General features: G+C 38.3%; 1 protein-coding gene across 1 annotated transcript in view; it reads right to left on the bottom strand.

The window, feature by feature from the left end:
- ttc27 (tetratricopeptide repeat domain 27) overlaps positions 1-24438 on the bottom strand; it is an 89208-nt gene that overhangs the window by 30469 nt on the left and 34301 nt on the right. The window contains exons 8-11 of the mRNA XM_042502086.2: positions 20618-20730; positions 17024-17090; positions 1051-1164; positions 351-446 (exon numbers count right to left, since the gene is read on the bottom strand). Of these exons, the coding sequence (XP_042358020.2) occupies positions 351-446; positions 1051-1164; positions 17024-17090; positions 20618-20730 (390 nt within the window). The remainder of the gene's footprint in view (positions 1-350; positions 447-1050; positions 1165-17023; positions 17091-20617; positions 20731-24438) is intronic.

Here is a 24438-nt window from a genome sequence, read left to right as displayed (position 1 = left end):
TAAGCCAGGCTTTTCCTTTATCCACCTTGATGGAATACCTCTCAGGTAAAACAAATTTGGCACCGCTTAAAGCACAGATTTACAGAGCTGCTAGCACAGCTGTAATTCTGAACACTGAACACCAGAGTACAGTTTGAAGGTTATAGTGTTCTTGGGCCTCAAAGCTCTCTGGAAACCAAAACAAAAATTCCACCACATCTCTAGCACCTTTTCCTTTGCACCTGACACAGTCGAGATAGTGATATTTACTCTGCACATATGATGCAGACCACTTTAGAAATTCATTCCACTACATCCATTGACTACCAATTCACTGTTGCTTATAAAGTATGAATAAAATAGTTTGCTACCTGGACAGTCCATCTAGTTGGTGCTCTGCAGAAGTAGAAGCCTTTGAGCCTCTCGTTGACGGGACAGCTCTTGTCTTCAAAGTGGTCGACTATCGTCTGGAACAGGAAAACAGAAGATGACATCCTGCAGCTGGGCCTGGTACATGTTTGTTAAATAGTTCATATTGAGATATCTGCCTCAGTCGGGGACAGCTGTGAAGTGTACGCTAAGTGTGACAAAACAAGAAATGTTCTCTAATAGAAACTCTATACACTGTTCAATCAAAAGAGTTGATTTTACTTAAAAAAAAAAAAAATCTAGGAAAACCAATTCCTTGAAAATGTAATTAAATACAACTATTAGTCTTTATATCTAATTGTTACGCTTACTTAGAATTTAGGTATATGTACTTAAATTTGTGAAGTTGTTGCAACTTAAAAATGACAACTTTAATTAAATCAATCTTTCTCAGTTTCTGTGCCTTATATCTGTATTCTGTGAGTCTAAGTCAGACTAACTTGGTTTACTCAAGCTGCTAGCACTTATTACTTTCTAAGTTGCAACAACTTCACAAAATTTAGCTAAATTTCAAGTAGACTCAACACTTGGATGTAAAGTAAATATAAGTTAAGATTTAGCTATAGTTATATTTACTTTTCCAAGGTTTCCAAGATTATTTTGAGTAAGATCAACTTGACAGATTTTAACTAAACCTCTTACCTGGACTTGCATCATGGCTCTCTCGACACGTCGGGAGCTCCCTTTCTCCAGTTTGGTCCTGAGGCAAAGTGCTGCGACTTCTATAGCCCAGAACTTGGGCTGCGACAGAATACACTGCAGGCAGACAGGGGAGGGACACTGTGTTTGATCATCTGTTTTTACAGCATGAAGTCATTTAAGATGCATAACAAATAATAATCTGGGACTGTAGACAAATCCAGATGATTTTACAAAGTCAAGGATGTTTAGATGATGTCAACAGTGTTTATTCAGGGGTTCCAAGTTAACAATGACCTGTTATGGTCCCATAAGGCCAAAACCTTACTCAAAAGATATTATTATGCAGCCTCTAACTATAATTAGCCCATGAACTTTGAAATAAAAGTTAGCATTCAAATGATGGCCCAAATAAATTAAGGTGAGTCACTCATAAAAAGTGAGTATGGTAGACTTATTAGGTGGGTTTCCGTTAACCCTAAAATTGCACGAATTAAAATTGTGAATATTATATATGCCTAATGGAAACACGTAAATTTAAAAAATACTCCCATTTATCGCAAAAAAATGTTTTTACACTCGCATGAGGTGGTATTTCAGCCTACTGGCCATAAAGCCATATTTAACAAAACTGCAATGGAAACACTTTTTTGACTTGTCCAGGTCACATGATGCTACCGCTATGTGCTTGTCAGTAGGATCTGGCTCCCTCATGATGCAGCAGGAGCTACAAGAGCTGTTATTGCATCACATAACTCTTCAAAAGTTGAGCAGATCATCCTAACGTTTTGAATCCACCATTCCTCTGTGAAATCATGGACTATCATCTCACAGAAATCCCTCATACGTGGCCGCTCTCACGTATAAGAGGCTCGCCTTTAAATTATGGCTCCATAACACTCCTAGGCCACATAGGATTGGAAATAATGACGGCTAGTGTGGTGGCTGCAATAGAAATTAAGCTGCTAATGTTTTTAACATCCATCACCATGGTTACTGGAATGTTATCACCAGAGGAGAAGTGGCATAACATGGAAACACAGTCATCTGACAATTGTGTCAACTGTATTGACATTTTGAAAATATCACTTTTGTGCAAATGTGTGATGGAAACCCACCTATTCACACATGGCAATTTTAGTATTCAGTACAGTTCCAGAGCAACAGCTGTACAAGTACAACAACAGAGTCGTGGTTCACTACTTTTTTTTAAAAAAATTAAAAGTATATATTATTTTAATCCCCAAGGGAAATTTTATTTTTTTCACTCTGTAGTCATTTACACACAGGCCCCAAAATACACTCACATGCACAAAAAGGACCTATACATGCACATGTACATATACGTTTTCTGAATAATCAATTAGCTGATAAATCTTTTTTGATTCAATTATTCCCTATAAGAATGTCAGTCTTTTTCTTTTCTTAAGAAAAGAATAATTTACTTACTCATATTTACTTTTAACACTTTCAGTGCACTACTTTTAGTAGTGGAGTAGAGTATTTCCACAGTGTGGTATTAGTACTTTTACTTAAGTAAGGGAACTGCATACTTCTTCCACCACTGTTACTTTGGCAATCATTCAGAATATGAAGCTTGCACCACTAAAAGACCATATCACACCATTTTGCATACATTTACATGCAACAATCATTAATTTGTCATATGGAATCAAACAAGGTACAGCTTCAGTGAATGTGATCCTGTCACCATTTTCATGCATTGTCTTCTTATATTTTAGGCTGCAGTGTATATTTTTCTGCTTATAGAATGATTTATATGTAGATTTGTGTACCGCTGCTGTTGTTGTTTACAAACTAAATCCACCATCGAGTCAGTGACTTCACTGATGTCATCAGTGACGTCGATGGTGGTGGCTTAAAACGCCCTATCTCTGATTGGCTCCATCTTTTGTGTCAGAAAAAAAGAGTGGCTGACTGCTATTACTTATATATAAAAAAAAAAGAAAGAAACCTGCAGAAGTCTTGAAAATGCATGAGCAGGTGGAACACAGTGATGAAACATGAGATCTAACCTTTATTCTGTTCCCAAAACATGTCAGCTGTGCTCTGCAGTGAGAAGTTAACCAGCAATCTTCAGTGAAAGCTCATTATTAAAACCTATTACTGGCTGAACGTCCTTATCTGTGTGCTGTGGTGATTATCTGCTGTATAATAGCTGCGACAGCTTAGTGCTACAGATTTAGATGAGCTGATTAAAGGGAGCAGGGGAAAAGGGATATCCAGCTTATATCCTGGCAGGTAGACACCAGGGAACATCACTCCAGCTCTTTCTGTGAGCTCCGGCTTTAATCAGAACAAGTAATACAACGACGACTTCCCACCGACGCTATATTGATCATGATGGAAATATGCAATAAATGTGATCCATGGTTGTAGGTGGAAAGAGCAAACACTAATGATGTTTGTGGATGCTTGGCGAGTCTTGCCGGAGTCATTAGTGCAACAGTAAATTGTCCTAATTAGGCAGATATTCCTCCAGCAACATCAATCACTAAGCAATTAAAATCAAATGATAAGGCATGCTCAGCATTTGTCATCCAACTGTTAACACAAACGAGCAATAAGCTCATCTCATAAACAACAAAGGAAGTTTTTCTTCATAGTAGTGAGATACTGAACAAACTTAAATGCACTACATATTTTAGTTATGCCTAATTACTTTGTTGTATTTAACAGAGTGCATTGGACAATAATAGTAAAAGCCATCAAATGGTTGCACTGACCAGCAGCTTCTGTTGAAATGCAGGATTTTGTTATGTTGCAATGGCAACAATTAACCCTTAAGGACTGTTTGGTGCATTTTAGTCGCTTTTCATTCTTCATTTCTTGATAATTTTGTCCGTCTTCATGCAAATGGCATAAATTTTGTGTATTTTTGTTTAATCTGTGAATTTCCAGCTCAGCTCCTACAATAAATCTAATATACACCGTGGAAACTAAATTGTTACATTCATACTGTTAAGTGCAAAAAATGCTCCATTGAAACCCATTCAAACTGACATTTTTGATCCCACAGCCATCAAAGCATAAAAACATGCATTGTATTATTTCTGGGTCATTCTGGGGTTTTGCCTTGGTATTTATAATTTTACTACTTGCTGCTTACCTGATGACATCATTTTTACCATGTGGAGAAAATACATGCTGTTTTTTCTAGCTGCACTGTCACAATCAATGTTACTGCAAATCATTAACGTATCCCAGGCTGTGATAAAAAAAAAAAACAACAACTTTTCATGTAGTATTTTGAAAGTAATTATTTTTTTTGTTTGTTTTTTTTTATCTAAGAACAAAGTGGTATCATGATAAAAACCTGGCATTTAAAGGATTAAAATTACTTGATATTAATGATTAGGACTGATGTTGGTTAAAAATAAGCTCAATGGAAGTAGAAAACCATATTAATGTATAAAAGTTTTTATAGCTTGATTTTGAAAAGCACATTTTGTGTGCAGAGCGGTATGAGTTTGGGTATTGAGTATAACACTGCACAAAAAATAAAAACGTATAAAAATGTTGACACAAATCACTGACATATCCCAGGCTGTGATAATTAAGAAAAACCTAATTAGCATGTAGTATATTGTAACGTAGTTGCATTATGACAAAAACCTGGCACTTAAAGGGTTAAAATTCTGAAAATGAATGAGTATTTGATATTTATGATTTGGACTGATGTTGGCTAAAAAATTAACTTAATAAAGCTTGATTCTGAAAAGCGCATTTTGTGGGCAGAGGGACACGTGTGTGTAATATTAAAGCGGGCCCTGAGGGTTATGCAAATTTTAATCTCCATGATTTGTGATCTTGCAATTTTGTCCAATCATCGCAACTTTACTGCAAATCTGACAACTTTAAACAGGTAAAATCTAATTTGACTGTGGTGCTGTATGCAGCGTATTGATTCATTCAGCCTGTCCATCTCTCTCTGTTCACCATGAGACTGCTGCTACACCTATGACAGTTACTCCCACAGTGACAGGGCTAACTGTCAGCATCAGGCCCACTGTTAGGGGGAGTTAAAGGGGACCCCACTGGATTAATAATCTACAGATTTATGTAATGAAACCCCAGCTGCACCTCAGTTTCTCTTGATTTTGTTGGTTTACTGATGAATAGAGCAGGCAACAGGTCAAACTGAGGCTACCTGCTTCAAATGATCTGTTGCACTTATGACTGATTTTTTAAAAAATTTCACAGGTCAGTACAGATCAAATATTTAATTTGTTGTGTAATGTTAAAAAAATAATAGAATTGGGAGTATAAAGTGACAACCTTCATCTTGACATCTACAATAGGCTGTCAGTTCAGACTGCCATTTACTGTGTCTGCAATTTCAAGAAACAAGAGAGCTTTCAACACCCGCAACACCTCATCACCACATTGTGTCTCAGTTTAGAGGAGACACAGCTTTGTCTGGTAGCAGACCAGACTTGGCAGGGTGAGGAATAATTTGTTTTGAGGTGCTGAGTATGGTGATCAAACCTGAGTAGACGTGAGAGGCATTCAGACTGAGTCTCCTGGGACAGGCTGCACAGTGTGCGCTGAGCTGGAAAAACACACTCAGATGTGACAGAGGAGACATGTCGAGCTGTCAGGGGGGAACAAAACTGAAACTATTTTGTGACTAGGAGTTTTCAAAGTAATACAGAGACGTCTACTTATTTGTCATTAACTGGCGAATACTGTAGACTTACAAATGGTGACCAAAGCCTTTAGTTACCAACTGTGGGTACCTTGATATACATTCAGTATCATATGCATTACCTCCCTTTATTTGTTGACTTTGAATTTGAAATACATGCAGAAAATATGAAGTTTCTGTAGCTTTGAAGCAACTGCAGAGTAGAATTACTGCCTTGCAGTTGTATGCCTCTGCGAATCAGTCAAGTTGCATTTAGAGTTTACATCCATGTCAGTGAAAACATCCTATGTCATGTCCAAGACGAGAGACAGCTGGCCAACATAAATAAGATGAAGGAAAGGCTCCCCTACAGGCGATATTGAAAGAGAAGATGCACCCTCCAGTTTCAAATCAGAAGTGTGGCAGCATTTGAGCTCCCTCAAGTCAGAAAGTAATAAAGGTAAGAAGATAACAGAAAACAGCCTGCAAATATTGCAAGAGGGTGTTGAACTACACAAATAGTACAACTAACATGATGCAGTATGTGAGCCGGCGTCATAGTGAGGAGCTCCGGTCAGCCCCACCTACGCATGTTCCTCCTTAACAACAACTACAGGGCCAAACCACATTGACAAGTGCATTTGCAACCCTGCTCGCCCGAACGAGTACAAGAACAAAAGAGAGAGCCCAACTTACCACCCACAAGTGGGAAATGGCCAACCTAGTTCTTCAAACTTGCCCTCTTTGCTTTTTTTAACAGCAGGGGACATTGTAAATGTCCAGAAATGCATTCATTGCATAGTTTGTGTTCTGCATTTATACCCTACCTCAGAAATAAAATCTAATCAGCACAGTTTCAATGTGGACACCCAAAATTAGTGTCACCAATTCAGTATCTGACCAAATGTCTCCCTTTCTGTTCCAGAAATATGATGTTGATTAATGGCCAGAAAAGTGTTTTTGCAGAACATTATGTCAAAGTGAAGTTGACCTTTTGCATATCATATGTCATCCCTTGATTATTTTATCCTCATTTGTGCAAAATTTTGTCTTTTAGCATATGAAATTCCCTTAAGGCGTTCTTGAGATATTGCGTTCACAAAATGAGACAGATGTGTGTCACAGTGACCTTGACTTTTGACCATCAAAATCGAATCAATTCATCTTTGACTCAAAGTTGACGTTTGTGCCAAATTTGAAGAAATTTCCTGAAGGTGTTCTTCAAATGTCACACTCAAGAGAATGAGATGGATCCAAGGTTACAGTGACCATAATGTTTGACCACCAAAATCTAATCAGTTCATCAGTTAGCCCAAATGAATATTTGTGCCAAAAAAAAAAAAGAATTCCATCAAGGCATTCTTGAGATGTAACAGTTACAGGAATGAGACAGACAAGGTCGTAGTGACCTTGACCTTTAACCTATGACCACCAAATTCTAATCAGTTCATCACTGAGTCCAAGTGGATGTGTCAAATTTGAACAAATCCTCTCAAGGCATTCTTGAGATATTGTGTCCACAACAATGGGATGGACATACAGATGCATGACCTGACATATGGAAAACCCAAAAAAGCATTACTGAAACCAATGGAAATCATTAGAGGACATGTCGTTGTTAATGTTTTTTTAATCTGGCCCTTAAAGGCCACTATCCTGAATTTGTTTTTGCTGACCATTACCATTATCTCTGACCTGGCTAATTTTTGAATACAAACTTAATTTGCATATTTACATTTATGACAAAAATGTTAAATGTGCAGATACAATTAAATAGAAAAATATTATCCTACTTAATAAATGAGGCCCACTTAATATTATAACTTTATATTTTTCTTTCTTTTTTTTTTTTTTTTACAATAACATACTAGACAGCCAGATAGCATTATGGAGCTTGATTGACCATTGATTTATCAGAAAACTGCCACAACAACTCCAGGGTTGTAAAGGAATCTTCATTGCTTCTTATACTTAATTCTGACTTGGGATTTCCAAAATCAACATTTGTCTTTTAAAAAGCACAATTTTCCTCGAGCTCAGTCCTGATTTATGAGCCAAATGCACAGTGGAGAGGGATCAGACAGACAATCAGACAGATGAGACCTCCGAGGGTTCTGGTTTGAAGAATTGAAGGGGATCTGCTGTACGGTAATGTCTAATGGTCTTAAAGTGGGACCTGGAAGGAAGTGGTATCTCAGTGGAAACCTCAGTTTGACCTCCAGCAGCTGGAGGTGGTGCTCTGATCAGCTGCATCAACCCACCGTCTCTGCTGACTGAAGCCTCTGCCGAACTCTCAGAACCTACTCTGCGTAACGAGATCTGGAGAAAATCCACAACTGTTTGGCAGTCAGGTTTTCCATGAGGAGATGACAAACCTGATTCATTTCAAACAGACAATGCCTTTTGAAACTGAAATCAATGACTGCTGCTGTTCATGAGCGAAAAGTCTTTAACGAAAGCCGAGGTAATAGCTGATGCATCGGCGCTATCTCCAACGGGTCCTCTGGGAAAGCGACAGAATGTATCGATGATGACAGCTGGACATGTGACAACCATCTAACCAGCCTGCAGATTCCTGGATCTACATGTAGGCTGGGAAGATGCCTGCTCACAGAGCCAGCAGCAGCCTGCAGCCTCTCCGTCCCATGCAGTTACAATACAAAGCACGCTGCGAGCTCATTGTTCAACACAGCTCCTGGCTACAGGGAATGAACAATTGCAACAGTTCATGTCTTGAGAGGAAATGAGCACAACACAAGCCCAATACCACATGTTAAACTGGGCCCAAAACTGTTTACTTTTCGTTTGGAGAGCTCCATTGGCTTAAGGATGGACTTGCTGACCAGAATCCAGGACATAGGAATCAGAATAAGGTAATTTCAAGGCAGATGATTATTCTGACACCATGCACTCCCTTACTCTCTTGTTTAAAGCGTTTTTCTATTTAAACAATTTTGTTTACTACATTGTCTCACACTCAAAAAAGTCAGATTTGATAAAGGTCTAAGAACCAATATGTCATCCATAAAGTGAGTACAGGCTTAAAACTAAACGTACAGGCTGAAAACTAAACGTGACCATGTTTTTGCCTCGGCTTTGGAACAACCTGCTTGAAGATAAGGTTGCCAAATTAGTGACTATTTTAGAATCTGGTTCAACGCCCCGAGGAAGGCCCCTGTGCTGAAATGCGTCTGCGTTTTCCTACTTTCCTCTTCCTCTTCTTCTTTTTCCCTCCAATACATGTGTGCCTTTGACTTCTTGAAAAGATCACAACACCACGTCTAGGTAAGCTGGTTCTTTTTGGCTCCTTTTTTCCCCAAACATTTAACCAACCACAGAGCATGTTGTTTTATATCAAGCTGGCCCACTGAGCATGCCAGTCTCCATTCTTTCATAGGTTACAAAACATCTTGCCAAAGGATTACAGCTGAAAATTAGCCAGATGGCTAACACTGGCACATTTACAGCTATGTTAATTCATGTGTGTTCTCCTTCTAAATAAAATAAATTTAATTAAATGAAATATTGGATGGATTGCCTCTGAATTTTGACCAGATGTTAATGGTATGAGGATGAATCTTACAACTTTTGTGACCTTTTCATCTATCACAGCTAACTTATTTCAATCTTAAATCAAAAATCACAAGGAATTTAAGTTAAAATTGTTTTTTGATCTTTGTTGGTTTTTGCAAGTTTTATATCTTTAAACTAATGACGTGATTCAAAATTAGAACGGCAAGGTTTGTGAATGCAAAAAAAAACTTTTTTTTTGGACAAAATTTTAGTAATTTTTGAAATTGCAATCTCTGTAACTTAAATGGAGGATGATGTCTGCTGTCCATTTTGTCTTAATGAGAGCCATTGTTGCAACAAACTAAAATGCAAAAAAATGAAGAGCCAATTAAAAGTTAACTCTGACTTCACCCTGTTTGATTTTACCTTCTCAAACTCAACTTCTGGGGCGACTGGTGGCTCAGTAGAAAGAGCAGCGCCCCATGTACAGAGGTTGTGTCTTCGCTTCAGCGGCTGCGGATTCGATTCCGGCCTTAGCCCTTTGCTGCATGTCTCCCCCTCTCTCTCTCCTCCTTTCACGCTCACACTCTCCTGTCAATTAAAAGCAATAATAGCCCAAAAAATAATCCTTAAAAAAAAAAAAGAAACCCAACTTCTGTCTTACTGACAGTTTACAAAGTTGACTTTAATATACCTCTTCATTGTCGATGCCATTCATGCTTTTAACATTCTGAGTAGTCCCTGCGTTGTGCAGCAGCAAACAGAGTGAGAGGTGAGCCTGCAGCCCCACTCAGTTTCTCACCTTTCAATTAGTGTCTTTAGTTCCACTCACTCCTTCCCACCATACACATCTTTAATTAACTGACACGTCTGAGAAGAGTGGAAGCAGCCAGGCGATAGATGGACAAAATATTTGCCTCAGCAAAAAAAAAATCTAACTGCCAGAGAGCAGTGTTTACAGCTGCCAATGCTTTCCACAGGAGAAGACTGCTATTTCACAGGGGTTAGGTCAGAGATGATCACTGCTCAGTTATCCGCCTTTTATTCCCGTCAACCTTGAGACTCGTCTGATGTTATCATTTGAAACACGTCTTTCAGTCAATATGTGTTCCAGACATACAAGGATGAGCTGCTTTATTTTATAAAATCACTGTTTGAAAATGATGGAATAAGAAATGAGGCGTAGCTAAATCCAAAAATGTAAAGCCTCCAGACAAAAGACAAAACATGCTGAGGAGTAACAACAACATTAACCCTTTGAAACCTGGATCAACATCAGTTTCCTTGTGCTACGCTCAGAGGCCTTTCACAGTCATTTAAAATGAATAAATCTTTGAAATGTTTGAAATGTCTCTTTGAAAAACCTGAAGGGAAAGGCAATAAGCAACTTAGCAGGATATTTCAAATAATTAGTTAAAGGTGACAGGAAAATGACCTGAAAATTAGATAAAGAAAACTTTATAATTAATATAATTATATATTCAAAATGAGGTTGCACACACACACACACACACACATATATATATATATATATATAGAGAGAGAGAGAGAGAGAGAGAGAGAGAGAGAGAGAGAGAGAGAGAGAGAGAGAGAGAGAGAGAGAGAGAGAGAAAGAGAGAGAGAGAGAGAGAGAGAGAGGTCATTTTACTTTTCTTTTTTTTTGTTGCTAATTTCAGGTCATTTTTTGTAACTTATTTGTAACTAATTTCTTGCTATTTGTTTGGTCATTTCACCTTTGTGTTGCCAATCGTCTTCTTTCCATGTTTTTGAATGAAAACATTTCAAAGGTTTAAATCTTCCCAGGTAACCAAAGCCAAAATCTGATTTAGACATCAGTCAGGACTATATGTTGACACATGGAGAATGAGAAGTACCAGCTTGTAGTTGCACACCTCAACAAACCCATCAAGTTACATTAACAGTTTACATCCGTGTCTGTAACAACATGGATGCACACATCTTTTCCCCCCAGCAGCACATAAAATCTCACCAGCACAGTTTGAAGGTGGACACCAAAGATTAGTGTCACTGATTCAGTATCTGTCAAATGTTTCTGAGGCATAAAACTGAATAGTGGCTAGAGTATTTTTGCAAAACATTATGATGTCACAGAGAAGTTAGCCTTTTGGATATAAAATGTTATCACCTCATTGTTTCATCCTATTAGACATTTGTGGGAAATCTTGTCATAATTAGGGTATTCATTCCTGAATTCCTGATTTACTACTCTTATCATTTTTCTTATATTTTCCTCTTAGTATTATTTGCTCAGTCCATCTTCCTTTCCTGTTTCTCAGCTGCAGACACACATGCACCTAAATACATATACATGAATGATCTCAATAACCAGCCATAGCAGAGTAAAATAACTGGTTTGCACATCAACAAATGAGTACCATCATGCGTGATCATTTTTATGTATGTTTGTTGTTGTTTTGTGTTTTTTTTGTCCTCTCTTGTGCAGTCCTTTCTGAATTTCTGTCTCCATCTATCACCATGTCGGCGATGCCATGTCTGCACTCACTAATAAAATTAATTTAAAAAGACTGGAAAAGCACTATACAAGTGCAAGTCCATTTACCATTTTTACCTATGTCAACCAAAACCTAATCAGATCATCATTCAGTCTAGGTGCACATTTGCGCCAAATATTTAGACACTCCCTCAAGTTGATAAGGATGGGACGGATAGACGAACGGACAAACTGAAAACATGATGCTTCAAGGTACGGCTGATACTGGTGGAGGCATAAAGATCCAGCCATGTTGCTGTGGCTGCTTTGTGGCCTCATAGGGAAGGAGAGGGCCATGGATAAAAAGCATTTTTTTCAAAGTTACACATGCCATGTTGTCCAAAGCTGCTCCTATTGACTGATATCTCCTCTCTAGATCTTGTATTTCATTATCAGCTTGCACTTTTTGTTGGCCTGACTGCAGCAAAAAAGAAATGTAAGCACTCTGATGGCAGCCTCCTCATTCTCTGTCTCTGAATCATTAATCCAAACTGGATAGTCAAATCAAGTCAGTCACATCAATTTATAATGCCAAACAATCAGCCATCTGTGCACAATCACTGGATCATAGACCCTGTTTATTTATTTATTTATTTTTCTATGTCTTTTTTTCCTTAATAACTTTTTTTCTTCTTTTTTTTCAGTACGTTCTCTAAGGCTTATTATAATGTGATTGGGGTGCTGCCTGGAGCAAGGGGGTTGGGGTGGAGGCGTTGGGGTACTGTTGTGTATTAATGTGTTTGTTGTTTGTTCTCCAAATTAAAAAATAAAAAAATGATAACAAAACAATGAGGTATACACCTACATGGCAATGAAAGTAATACTTAAACGAAACACACACAGACACCACTATGCTAACATGTGCATGTATATCTGCAATCCATTATACCATTAAATAATAACATTTCCATTAAAATTTCATACAACAATGTGGTTGTGCTTCTGCATCCCAACTTGTCACGTCTTGTACCCCACCTACACTATCAAATATCATGGATCCTACAGAGACCTGTTATTATCATCAAGTCTTTATGTCCCATCAGCGTTTCAGCAGCAGAAGCAGCTTAAGTGTTGTCTTAATCGGTACAAAGGTAGTCGTATGTTCTCAGAGCAAAGAGTAAATACAGCCTGCCTGGAGGACACGTCATTATGCAACCAGGGCTCTTTTGCTTATGCTTTTTAGAGACACAATTGCTTTTTTAAAAAAAATAAGCAACAGAAAGTTTCGCCACTGCGCAATAATAGCCCCCGGAACAGCTTTGAGAGAATCATGGCTTTTTTCTTTTAATTTCCTGTCCTGTCAAATTCGTCCCGCCAAGCCTTCTCATCAGCCTAAATGGAGCTAACCCCTTTACTGTGCTTTAAGAGGAGACTTGATGGATCAGCCAAGTGAGCTATCCCATTACTGCTCTGACGTCTCTGGAGGAAGGGAGCGTCTCCAAACACGCTCAGAGCTGCAGAGAAAAGGAGCCTGGCTTGTCTTACAATATTTAGCAATTTGGGTTTAGGTTTCAAAGTTAGAGTGATGGGAGAGAGCAGCTGTGACAAATCACACCTAGCTCTGCTTTATCATGTGGTAGTCGGGATAATAGCTGTGTGGATCAGGAGCTCTTAACTGCAATGAAGTAACCTCCCTTTCACCTGAAGGTAGCAGGTTCACAAACTGGATGCTGCCTTTCAGGTATCTAACAACTACTGCAATAACACTATTTGTCTTAAAGTCGATTAAAGGTCTTGGTTGTAGGATTAGGTGCTATCTAGTGGTGAGGCTGCAGACTGCAACCAACTGAAGCTCCTACCGTGTAGGAGAACTATGGTGGCTGATGCCAAAACATGAACGGCCCTATATTGAGCCAATGTTTGGTTTGTCCGTTCTGGGCTACAGTAAAGCCACATGCAATGCTTCATTATCTTTCCAAAATATTTGGCTGATAAATAATGATTGATTCTACCAATACATCATTCCAACACCATTACCAACTTATATATGTATCGTAAAACTTCAAACAAAAGTCTAATCCCAATTATACAGCCAGTCCCTTAACATTCTACATTGCAAGTTAACATTATAGAGCCGTAAATTTTTATTCATAACACAATATGATGCAACTTGAGTCCAACTATAATATTGTAGAACTATCAAACAACATTAACATTCTAGAACCTTAGCATGCTAGGACTAATGAACATTCATACCTTAACATTCTACACTGCATATTAGCATTCTTAAACTCTAACATTCTACATGTATTTTAAAAGTCCAGTTTTAGTTGGACTGACACAACAATTTAACTTTTTCAAACATCATGTAAATGTTCTGAGTGACCCAAGTTTCCAATGGCCCATGGCGGAGCTACTGCCGCCCTGTACCAGTGCAGACTCGGTGCAATCTGAACTTAAAAAAAACATGCATAGAAACAATGTGTTCATTCATATTTTGCCAAAACTACAAAGCTGGTGAGGTAATTTGTCTGATTAAAAACCAGCTTTCACATAACATGTGGAATAAAAACCTTCTGACACATTGGGTCCACCCAGATGCTTAATCCTTAAAAGGGACACACAGCTTAAGTCACTCATCACTGATAAGTCTATGTGGACTTAAAAAGGAGAAAAAACTCTTTGTGTCAGCAGTTATTTAGTTTTATGTTCTCCAGTCAGGAATGCCCGTGTAGCTGTAGCCTAAAGTATACCTCGGGGTATGAAATAGCCCCGGCTGGTTTATATCCCAGGTTATTATTTGGGCTAGGCCAGACTATACCCCCCCACGCAAATAATTTTGCTCTTGACCTGCAGTGATTTGAGCAGGCATGGTGATTAGACATCTCTTTATCTCTTTCTAACTTATTGATCACAATATGTTAATGCATGAAAAGCTAAAAGTTAACGGGCTAGCAAGGTGATAAGAGATCTGAAAGTTTACATCTAGGCTATGTTATGCACCTCTACTTCATCAAGCATGTTAATACTCAAGGAACTGCACCACTAGGTGGCGATACACTGAGTATGTTAATTTTATGTTTTTCAATAACTATAGATCGGAATGGCTATGTGGCAATTTGCCCCAGCAACCTAAACAAGCATGAAAATTTCATAATTTTATAACAATTTCATGACAGTTTACGGTTTAAAGTTTACAGTTTATAAAGTTACATGAAATCAAATCAAAACTGAATACTGCATCCTTGATTATTTTGTGTATCTAAATGTAGGGGGTATAATCTGGCTAAGGGGTTGTGAAATAGGCTAGCCTAAATAATACCCCAGGGTATAAAGTGGTCTAGCTCAGATTATAACTGGGGTATAAAACAGGCTAGCACACTTTAACTCTGGGTATATGGGTATAGTTTCGCCGAGGGGGGGGGGTATATTTTGGGCTGTTACAATGGCTCTCATTTGTCAACCAACTAATGCCATGAGAAAAGCCCACTTAAAGCTAAAATGCTGTCTCCAAAAAGTCTTTTATGCTGTTTTGGAAGGTTGAAAAGTATGCAGAGAAGCTGTGGCATTCTTTTAGTTTATATTTTCTCATAAAAAGTGGGGAGTCTCCAAATTTCAGTTTAGCATTAAGGACAGCACTTCAACAGGTTATAATTAGCATGCTTTATTCTGGAGCTGCATGTTCTTTTGCTACAGAAAAATTAAACAGAGCTCTAATTCTGAGTGCAAATAGATTCTGAAGCTGTAGCTTGAGGAAAAAATCATTTCACAGAGAGCCAGAGACTGGGGAAAAGCAATAGCCAAAAAAGAGAACAGAAGTGAAGGGTGATGGCTAATGTTTCACCGGCACTGAAGAAGCAGTTTGAAGCTTGTCAGGAAGTTCTAACTCGTTTCATAAAAACAGTGAGGTGGTTTTTGGGGTTGTCAGCGTGGATTTATGGTTTTGTTTTTCTCCACTCGTGCTCAGCTATTTTTGCAGTTCTCCTTTAGGTGAGTCATTTCATCAGTTCTGCACAGTGGTTTGTGTTTGGATGTAGTCTTATTCAGTTTGCTGGTGCAACACTATAAAAAGGTAGCCTTCAGCTTATTAATGGTTAGTTGTTGACTAATCTTTGCAGAGGGAGAGAGAATGTTGGTCATACGGGACCAGCAGATACCACCGCAGATTTCCACAGTCAGTGAACAAACTTAATAATTCAGTCCATTGTATCTGATATCAGTAGAGTTAAGTTTTATACATTGTTCAAAGTTTAAGAGATTTAGGTTTTTAATAACAGTTTGTGATCTTCTGAGAAACAAAAGCCAATAATAGAGGCATTAGGCCTCATGCAAGAAATGATATCCAATCAAATGTGTTCTTGTTTTTGCTCATCACCATGATTTGGTCTTAATTTGTTAGTAGGCATTCATTTTTGGGATTTACCAATGTTTTTTTTAATTTTTGCTCTTCTCTTAGGTAAGAGAAAATTTTATGAGTGGTCGAGAGCACTCAGACCAAGATAAGAGAAAAACATTCTTTTTTCACAGTCCATAAACTGTGTCAAACACAAGGAAAAATAAGTTTTAACTTGGAGAAACATTTCAAAAATGCATGAGCATCACATAATCAAATTTAGATATTTTAGAGTAATTATAATTACTGGATTATTAAATTTCAGGTAAATTTGCAGCTAAAACAATTAGTTGATTAATTAGAGAATTCACTGACAACTATTTATTTCATTGTACAAGTCATTTTTACTGAAAATAACATTTCATGGTTCCAGCCTCTCATATAGACTGTATGTAAGAGGACTTGCTGCTTTTTCTTTAAATTATTTTGATTTATCAAATTCGTTTATACCTTTTTGCATGTGTACTTTTACTTTTAATACTTCACTATATTTCCTTGAAATCCCATTTACTTTGTTGAAGACTATTTCTAAGTGTGTCAATTTCACTCTAACAGTTCTTCTATTAACAACCTTTTTTGGTGTCATGTCTTTTTCATGTGCCAGAGTCTGACACTGCACAAAACCTGTCCTTATATGGTGTTTAGGGGGTGTTACCCTAACAGGTGACTTATGATCAGTGGGACTGACACCTGGTCAGAGCAGATTTGGATGGTTTTGAACATTTGGTGCATCTAGAGTTGACTTCTCCTATATTTTCTCTTAACTTTCTGATAAGAGAAAATTTAAAATAATTATATTACAACTGAATGTATGGCTGCTAAGTTAAGTAGGGCAAAACCTTTAATTGCAAATTTTTGAAAAAATGTTCAGACTCACTTTTATGGCCAACAGGATGCAAAACGAGCATCTGAACCTACGGTGTTTTCTGTATTAAAATTTCAAATCACAAAACAATAAATAGTTACTTACAGATGTGAAGGCCAGCAGTTCCTCCTCAGTCAGTTTGTGCACAGGGTTATTCTTCTGGAAGTCAGTGCTGCAAGAAAATACCCTCAGTTAACGGTAAATACAAGGAAGGAATAAGGAACAACAGCTTACAGCTAAACTGAACAAAAATATAAATATTAACCTAATACCAGGATGAACTGCTACAATTTAAAATAGATGTGTAGTTCGAGATCACCCTTTAATTATCCTTCAGTAATTGTGTGGACTTTTTTTGACTTCAAGCTGGCAATAGATGAAGCCAGAGGCATTATATTTTCAGGTTGTCACTTTGTTCATCCGTCTGTCCATCCATCTGGCACATTCTTGTTAATGCAATATCTCAGGAACACCTTCAGGGGCATTTCTTCAAATTATGCACAAGTTAGCTTGGACTCAGCAATGAGCTGATAAATTTTAGTGGTCACATTGATTAGAATCTCGTGGTCAAGGGTCAAGGTCACGGTGACATCATACAATATAATTTTGGCCAAAACTCAAGAATCCTCAAGAACCACCTGGATACTGTGCTGATTTGGCAGATCTTCTGTGTGTGAGCATCATGTTGTTTTTCAGTGTAAACTGTAATAGCAACTTGATCAGTGCATGGAGGCATACAACTGTATGGGGGTATATCTAGTTTCATTAATTGAGTGACAGCTAGAGGGTTTCACAATCATTGTGAAAAAATGGCCAACAGATGCACAAAAATGCAATCAGTGGAGTTAAAAAGGTTACATCTGCCTTAATGATTCGCCCATTTACCGTTCCACCTGGCAAGCACGCTAAGTGACCCAAATTAAACACACCTACAATGTGGCGTGATCCAGTTGCTCAGGCTAATGTGCTAAAATGCTCATGGTGGATCAGCCAACTTTGACTTCTGCTTTCACTGAGGAGTTTATACCTTCAGTTGAGGTCTGTGAAGACTTTGTACCGTTGGTGAAAATAATCCCTGATGTGATTCTAAGCACTGATGTTGCCACCAACATGCCTCACCATCCTGTGAAGCATGGTTGTGCAACATCTTGCCATTGGGTGCTTGTCAGTGCCAGGGACATGGACACTGGTCAGAACTGAGGGAAGAACAAATGCAAGGGTCCTTAGAGAAAACGGTCACACTTTCTATGAAGACCACTTCTATAATGCAAAACGAGGGCATTTAGAGTGAATTTTAATGCATTCATAATGTTTCATGACTCCACTCATAACCACACATAGTGCTTACTGATGCACTATATCAACAGTCATAAAACATTATAGATGTGACTTCTGATGATCTGAGTATCCAATGTCTTATGAATGCTCTTGAGTAGTTAAAAACTAGAGGTTGTCTGATGGGGCTTACAATGCATTATAGATACCTATACTTGCCTTTACACACATCAACAATCAGCTGTAGTAAGGACTCATAGTGTGTTATAACAGTCCATGAAATATCATAAGTTATAACTGTATGCGTTAAGAAAAGTGAGGTACATACTGATGCATTTATAATAATGCATGCTTCATCATAATGTGTCATTGTTGGTGTTAAGTAAAGTGCAACACATTTGCATGCATTTATAAGAATCTATGCCTCATCATAAGTGATTTATGCCCAAAATACACTAATGCATTACAATTCACTATCAATGGCCTCATAATGTATTATAGATGTGGTCTTCATAGAAAATGTTACCAGAAAACCTGCTCCAGAGCACTCGCAACCTTAGACTGGGGGGACAGTTAAACTTTCATCTCGACATAACCTGAAGCATTCGGCCAAAACAGTGACGTTGCCTCAGGACAAGTCTCACTGTCCTTGAGTAACCCAGCAAAAGCCCAGGCTTAAACCCCCATAATATCTGTGGAGAGACCTGAAGATGGCAGTTCAGACACTTCCCATCCAGTCTGTCAGAGTTTGAGAAGATCCACCATGAAGAAATAGGATCAACTTCCCAAATCCAGGTGTGCAGAAATAGTAGAGGTTTACCAAAGAAGACTGTAATTGCTAAGGGGCTTCTACAAAGTCTGAATTACAGGCCTGAATACTAATGTAAAGGAGAGATTTCGATTTTTAATAAATTTGAAAACATTTTAAACTAGAATTACTGCCATGTAGCTGTATGGCTCCGTGCACCAGTTACAGTTACAGTTCACCCATGTCTGTGAAAAAATGGATGCTTCACGCAGATCTTCCCCTTGACAGCACAGAAGATCTCTACAATCAGCACAGTTTCAAGGTTAGTGTCACCAATTCAGTGTTTGACCAAATGTCTCCTCTTCTATTCCTGAGATATCATGTTGAATAATGGCCAAAAAAGTGGTTTTGCAGAACATTATGATGTCACAGTGAAGCCAGCCTTTGACCTTTTGGATAAAAAAATGTCATACCTTCATCATTTTATTCTATGAGACATCTGTGTGAAGTTTTGTCATAATTGGTGTATGAATTTTTGAAATATGGCCATAAACCTTTGACGACCACATTCTAATAAGTTCATCTTTGAGTCATCCAAGAGAACATTTGTCATATTTTCCCTCAAGGCGTTCTTAAGATATCGCATTTACGAGAGTGGGACGGTAGGGCAGGCTGACTGTTAAGAGAAATAACTTTTCTTGAAATGATGAAGGCACTTGCAAATGAAAAAGTAGTACAAAATGTAAGCCATACTTTGCTGTTTCATTTTTACCTCTTAAAGATTTCATTAAACTTAGTTTTTCTATCTACAAAATGAACAAACACACTAACAAAAAGGGAGATCTCAGGTCTCCTTCCATCTTTTTAACATCTTTTCTTAAAATAACTATAAAATCAATAAAGTCTTTGTCTTAATGCATCCAGCACTTTGATTGGCTGTTAAAAACTTTCCAACTGAACTCAGCCATTAAAAAACACAATCCACCTACCAAACAGCTCAATATCATCGTCACCGACACAGCAGCATAAAAAGAATTGTTTCACTCTGTCATTATTAGTTATTGAGTGTCGACTGACAGGCAAAAACTGTGTTTTTATCCATGAATTACATCTACAACACAGTGAAGTGGTGTGAATACTTACTGAAGCCACTGTATCTGAAGTTCTATTGCAAGTAACTAATATGTCTGGTGACAGACAGTACGCTTTCTGTCCTAACAACTTACATGAAATCTGACTGAGTAACAAGGTCAGTCAGATTGTTCAAATAATTATCCAGTGAATAGATATGTGATGTGAACATGTAAAAAAGGGTTTACATCTGTTACAAGGACTTTTCTGGAGGCTTAGGAAGCAATAGGTGGGTTTCCATTAATAATTTGCAGAAAACTACACAATACTTCCAAGATGTCGATAAAACAGAATGTCGAGATGACTGTGTTTCCACTGAGTGATGTTCTGGGACTCCTGCTTCAAGGTCTTCCATGACCCTGGAAACCCGTATCTTAAGTTCAAGTTACACTACTGGTAGATTAGCATGATATAGAGGTCCTCTCCTTGTGAAGAACTGAACACATACAGCCTTTGTTGTCTAAATGTTTTTAATACAACTGTGTTTTAACTGATGAAATGGAGGACTACAGAAGCCGTGCTGTGCTCCGAGGGAGAGGACTTACCAGACACCCAGGATGACGGCCTGCTCCTCGGCGCTGAGGTCAGGCAGCTCATACTGATCTGGCTCCGCCAAATTGATCTTATCCAGTACGGTGTCATCACCCAGACTGTGGTCCTGTAAGAGCACAGAAACACACACACAGTCAGATGTGTACACACAGACTGCAGCCATAAACCATGCTGCATGAAAACAACTAGGAGCTGCCAAGTGAGCCAGCATGCTTTTTTCAGATTAAGCATTACATATTTTTGAGAAATTGCTTGCAGCCACAACATCTGAAAGAAAAACTACAACTGTGAGACATCCAACAGTAAGGCTGAATTCATCACGCATGCCACTGCACAGTGGGTAATTTCTTGTAAATAGCGATGGTTAGTGGTTGTTTCATATTTGGATTTCACAGATAACTTAGTGGACAATTTTCAGAATTGCGCCTAACTGCAGGCAGCCAGGTTTAGAAATTAAAATGCTGGATACAAGATATCAAGTAACAGTGATTTAACGGATTATCATTTACAGAAACAATACGTGATACACACTTTAAGAAAAACAAAGTTCACACTTGCATTGTCAATAAAAGTGACAATAAAATGCAGTTCAGTGAGATGCTGCTGCACTGTGGTGACTGGAGTGACTTGAATAATTCTAAACAATAAACAGCCCTGTCATGTCATGTCATGGACGACTGTCACATGTTTCAGTCAGAACTGGACCACAAACTCCATCTGAGTCAACCTCCTCCAACCCTTGTTGGGGTCCAAACATAGACTGTATATAGACAGACAACATGACAGCTCCCCAGAAGTGTAACTTCTCAATCTGGATCGCCCCCTGGTGTCTGTCTGCAGTATAGGTCATAAAGCCCACCCCTCCATGTTAGTGATTGGGACATAGGCCAAACTAAAAACTCAAAGTACACGCCAAATACATTTTGTCCCAAAGATTCTTTCTGTCATGAAAGTAGCTCTCGTCACCCACACGTTTGCTCAAGTGTTTAGTTTTACAGTAAGTTCGGTTTTATTGAGTTATTAAAGTATACAAAAAGGGGATTTTTTTTTGCCATGATTGACAGCTGTGAAAGCCAATCCACGCGCTCGCATTCAATGGAACTGCTTGCGATTGGTCAGACAGGTGTTTTGGCGCACCCTAATGCAAGACAAAGATTAGTGGAATGGATCAAAACTGTGTGCTGATGTTGGTGAGCCGCTGAAGTTGGTATGTCTTTGGAAACAGAAACTACCAAACATGCTAAACCTTTATCAGCAAAACCCGAATGCACCTATTACAGGGCTTCAGAATATGCATGTTAGAAAATTTTGTAGTGACTCTGGAGCCTTACAGACATATTGACAGCATCCAGCATCCAGTGACTATGCAGTCTTTTTTTTCCTGACACCTCTACTGACTGCAAAATTAGATGTGGAATTGACTGTGAGGATACAAAATGAAAAAACCAGTGTAGCTTTCTTGTATTTAAATCATCCTTTTTGTCCTAAGAGACACAGTATGTTGACCTACATCGACTTTACTAATCTGGACTCAAGTCTTAGCAACTGTATGATGAAGACAGACTGCGTCATACCCAACAACCAACAGACTGATGGATAGAGGGGGCTTAGTATTCTGTTATATTGCGGAAAGACTGCACTGGCATTGTTAACCCAAGAGCAGTGCCAAGCACTTAAAAATGTCTCACATTTACCCATGTAAACTCTGCAGTAGAGGTTAGGGGTTTGGTGTCTTGCAAAACACACCAAGACCTGTCAACAGGAGGGCCCAGGGATCAAACTGCTTAACCAAATGTGAGGCATTCAGAACTTTAGGACTGAACAATGCAGGACCATCAATGACTGTCAAGTGCATTCCTCTGGTCTACTCTTGGCAGACATAATGATGCAAAAAGAGCAAGCTCATTCCAAACCCAATGCTGCGACAATCTGGTTTGGCAGCAGCAACAAGAACTCTAGATCTGACTTGTTTTCATTAGAATAACACAACAGTGCCAAGTCCAGTCAGACCCACAGAGGCAGAAATGGCCCAATTTCCCTGCTGGCAGTGGTTTTGATTTGCCAGTGATGAAGTGAGTTCCTTCATTGTCCCTCTCTACTTTCCCTATCCACTCGAGATAGGAAGCCAGCGAGTTAGAGTTAACGACAGCCTTGATTGAGGCTATTTACTCCCCCTCCCCCAGTAATGAGGGTGTTAGTGGTCTGAGCACAGCGCAAGGAACTGAAGCTGGGCCGCGGCCATGAGACTGAGAGCTCTGTGGACACACTCCAGCAAAGGTTTGGAAGATTTCATCAGAAATTATACGAAAGAGGGACCCATTGTCTGATTCCTGGGTTCTTCAGCTGAGCATTTACAGTACGATATGGCCTGAGTTTCTCTACCATTACTGAAAAGGTTATGTTTACTGCCCTAATTTTTTCTTTTTTCTTTTTCTTAGCATAATATCCACAAAGCGGACAGATTTCAGTGTAATTTTATGAAATGGTACGCCATGGGTCAAGGAAGAACTGATTTCTTTGTGGTTTAGAAAGTGCTACCACGTGACCATATCTGAAGCCCTTTATGTTTAGACTTATGACTTTTGAACCATGTGTTGTTGCAGCAAAAAAAATCTTTTTGTGGGACCCTTTTTTCAAATATGTACAAGAACTGGACTTCCAAGAGACTTCTTAGTGGCTAATCGGGATTCTCACCTGCATTACTCATGAAGTAACGAGCAGCAACTGACCAACATTGTAGTACTTTATTTTGATTTTGATTTTTTTTTTTTTTCTCTTTCTTTCTTTTTATTTATTTTATTAATATCATTATTGTATTGTTTAGGTCTTGTCCCGTCCTAGGTTTGTATTGCTTTGTTTGGTCTTCACTGGCACTGTTGCTTTGTCAATACTATACTGTCCAAAGGTTGCTGTATTGTTTGTATTGTTGTAAACATGTGTTTAATTTTAAAAATTTTAATAAAAAAATTGTGGAAAAAAAAAAAAAAAAATCTTTTTGTTGTATTCTCTAGTTCAAGACACAGTTTTCAAGTCCTCAACAAGTCCTCCAGTTTAAACAACAAAACATACTGTCTGTGATTTCCTTTGAAATCAACAGTGTTTTCTGATCTAACACCCTAATTGGTAGGGAGAACAAACAAATCAATCAAACAAATCATAGCAACTAAAAAGACTTGTGGTAGTTGTCTGATATGTCACCTCATACAGTATAGGTTTGGTTAACCCTTTTAACACCTGGATAACACCAGTTTTCTTGTTCTGTGTTCAGACACCTGTCACATCTGTTTACATTTCTGAAACCTGCAAAAATTGGTTTGGGGACATGGGGACAGTAAAATTACCCCAATACTAGCTGTGAGGGATTATTAGATATTGTCCAAAAAAATATAATTTTATATATATATATATATATATATTTTTTACTTTTTTCTTTTCTTTTCTTTTTTGATTATTTTCAGGTCAATTTCATGTAACTTTTTACTTTATAGCTAAATTTGGGCCATTTCTCTTAAAGTTATGTTGCTCATTGTCTTCTCATCATGTTTTCAAAATAAATAAAGCCAATTTGCTGAGGTTTCAAAGAGTTAAGGAACATAAACAAATATTTCAGGTTAAGAAAAGATTGTGTTTTGGGTTAAATACGTAACCACTTGGTTAAGGTTTGGGAAAAATGGTTGTCCAACCAAGTTGTAGAAAACGGCAAACCAATAGCTGTCTCTCATGTCACCCAGTCCTTCCGCCTTTGCTCCTAACATCCGTCCATTTACTGTCACTTACTCAGGGCTGGGTCATAGTGGCAGCAGAGTAAGTAGGT

The sequence above is a fragment of the Plectropomus leopardus genome, chromosome 13 (genome assembly GCF_026936395.1).
Source record: "Plectropomus leopardus strain MGB_pleo_1.0 chromosome 13, ASM2693639v1, whole genome shotgun sequence".
Lineage (NCBI taxonomy): Eukaryota > Metazoa > Chordata > Actinopteri > Perciformes > Serranidae > Plectropomus > Plectropomus leopardus.
Note: the sequence above shows the minus strand (reverse complement) of the source record. Positions and strands in the feature narration are given on the sequence as shown.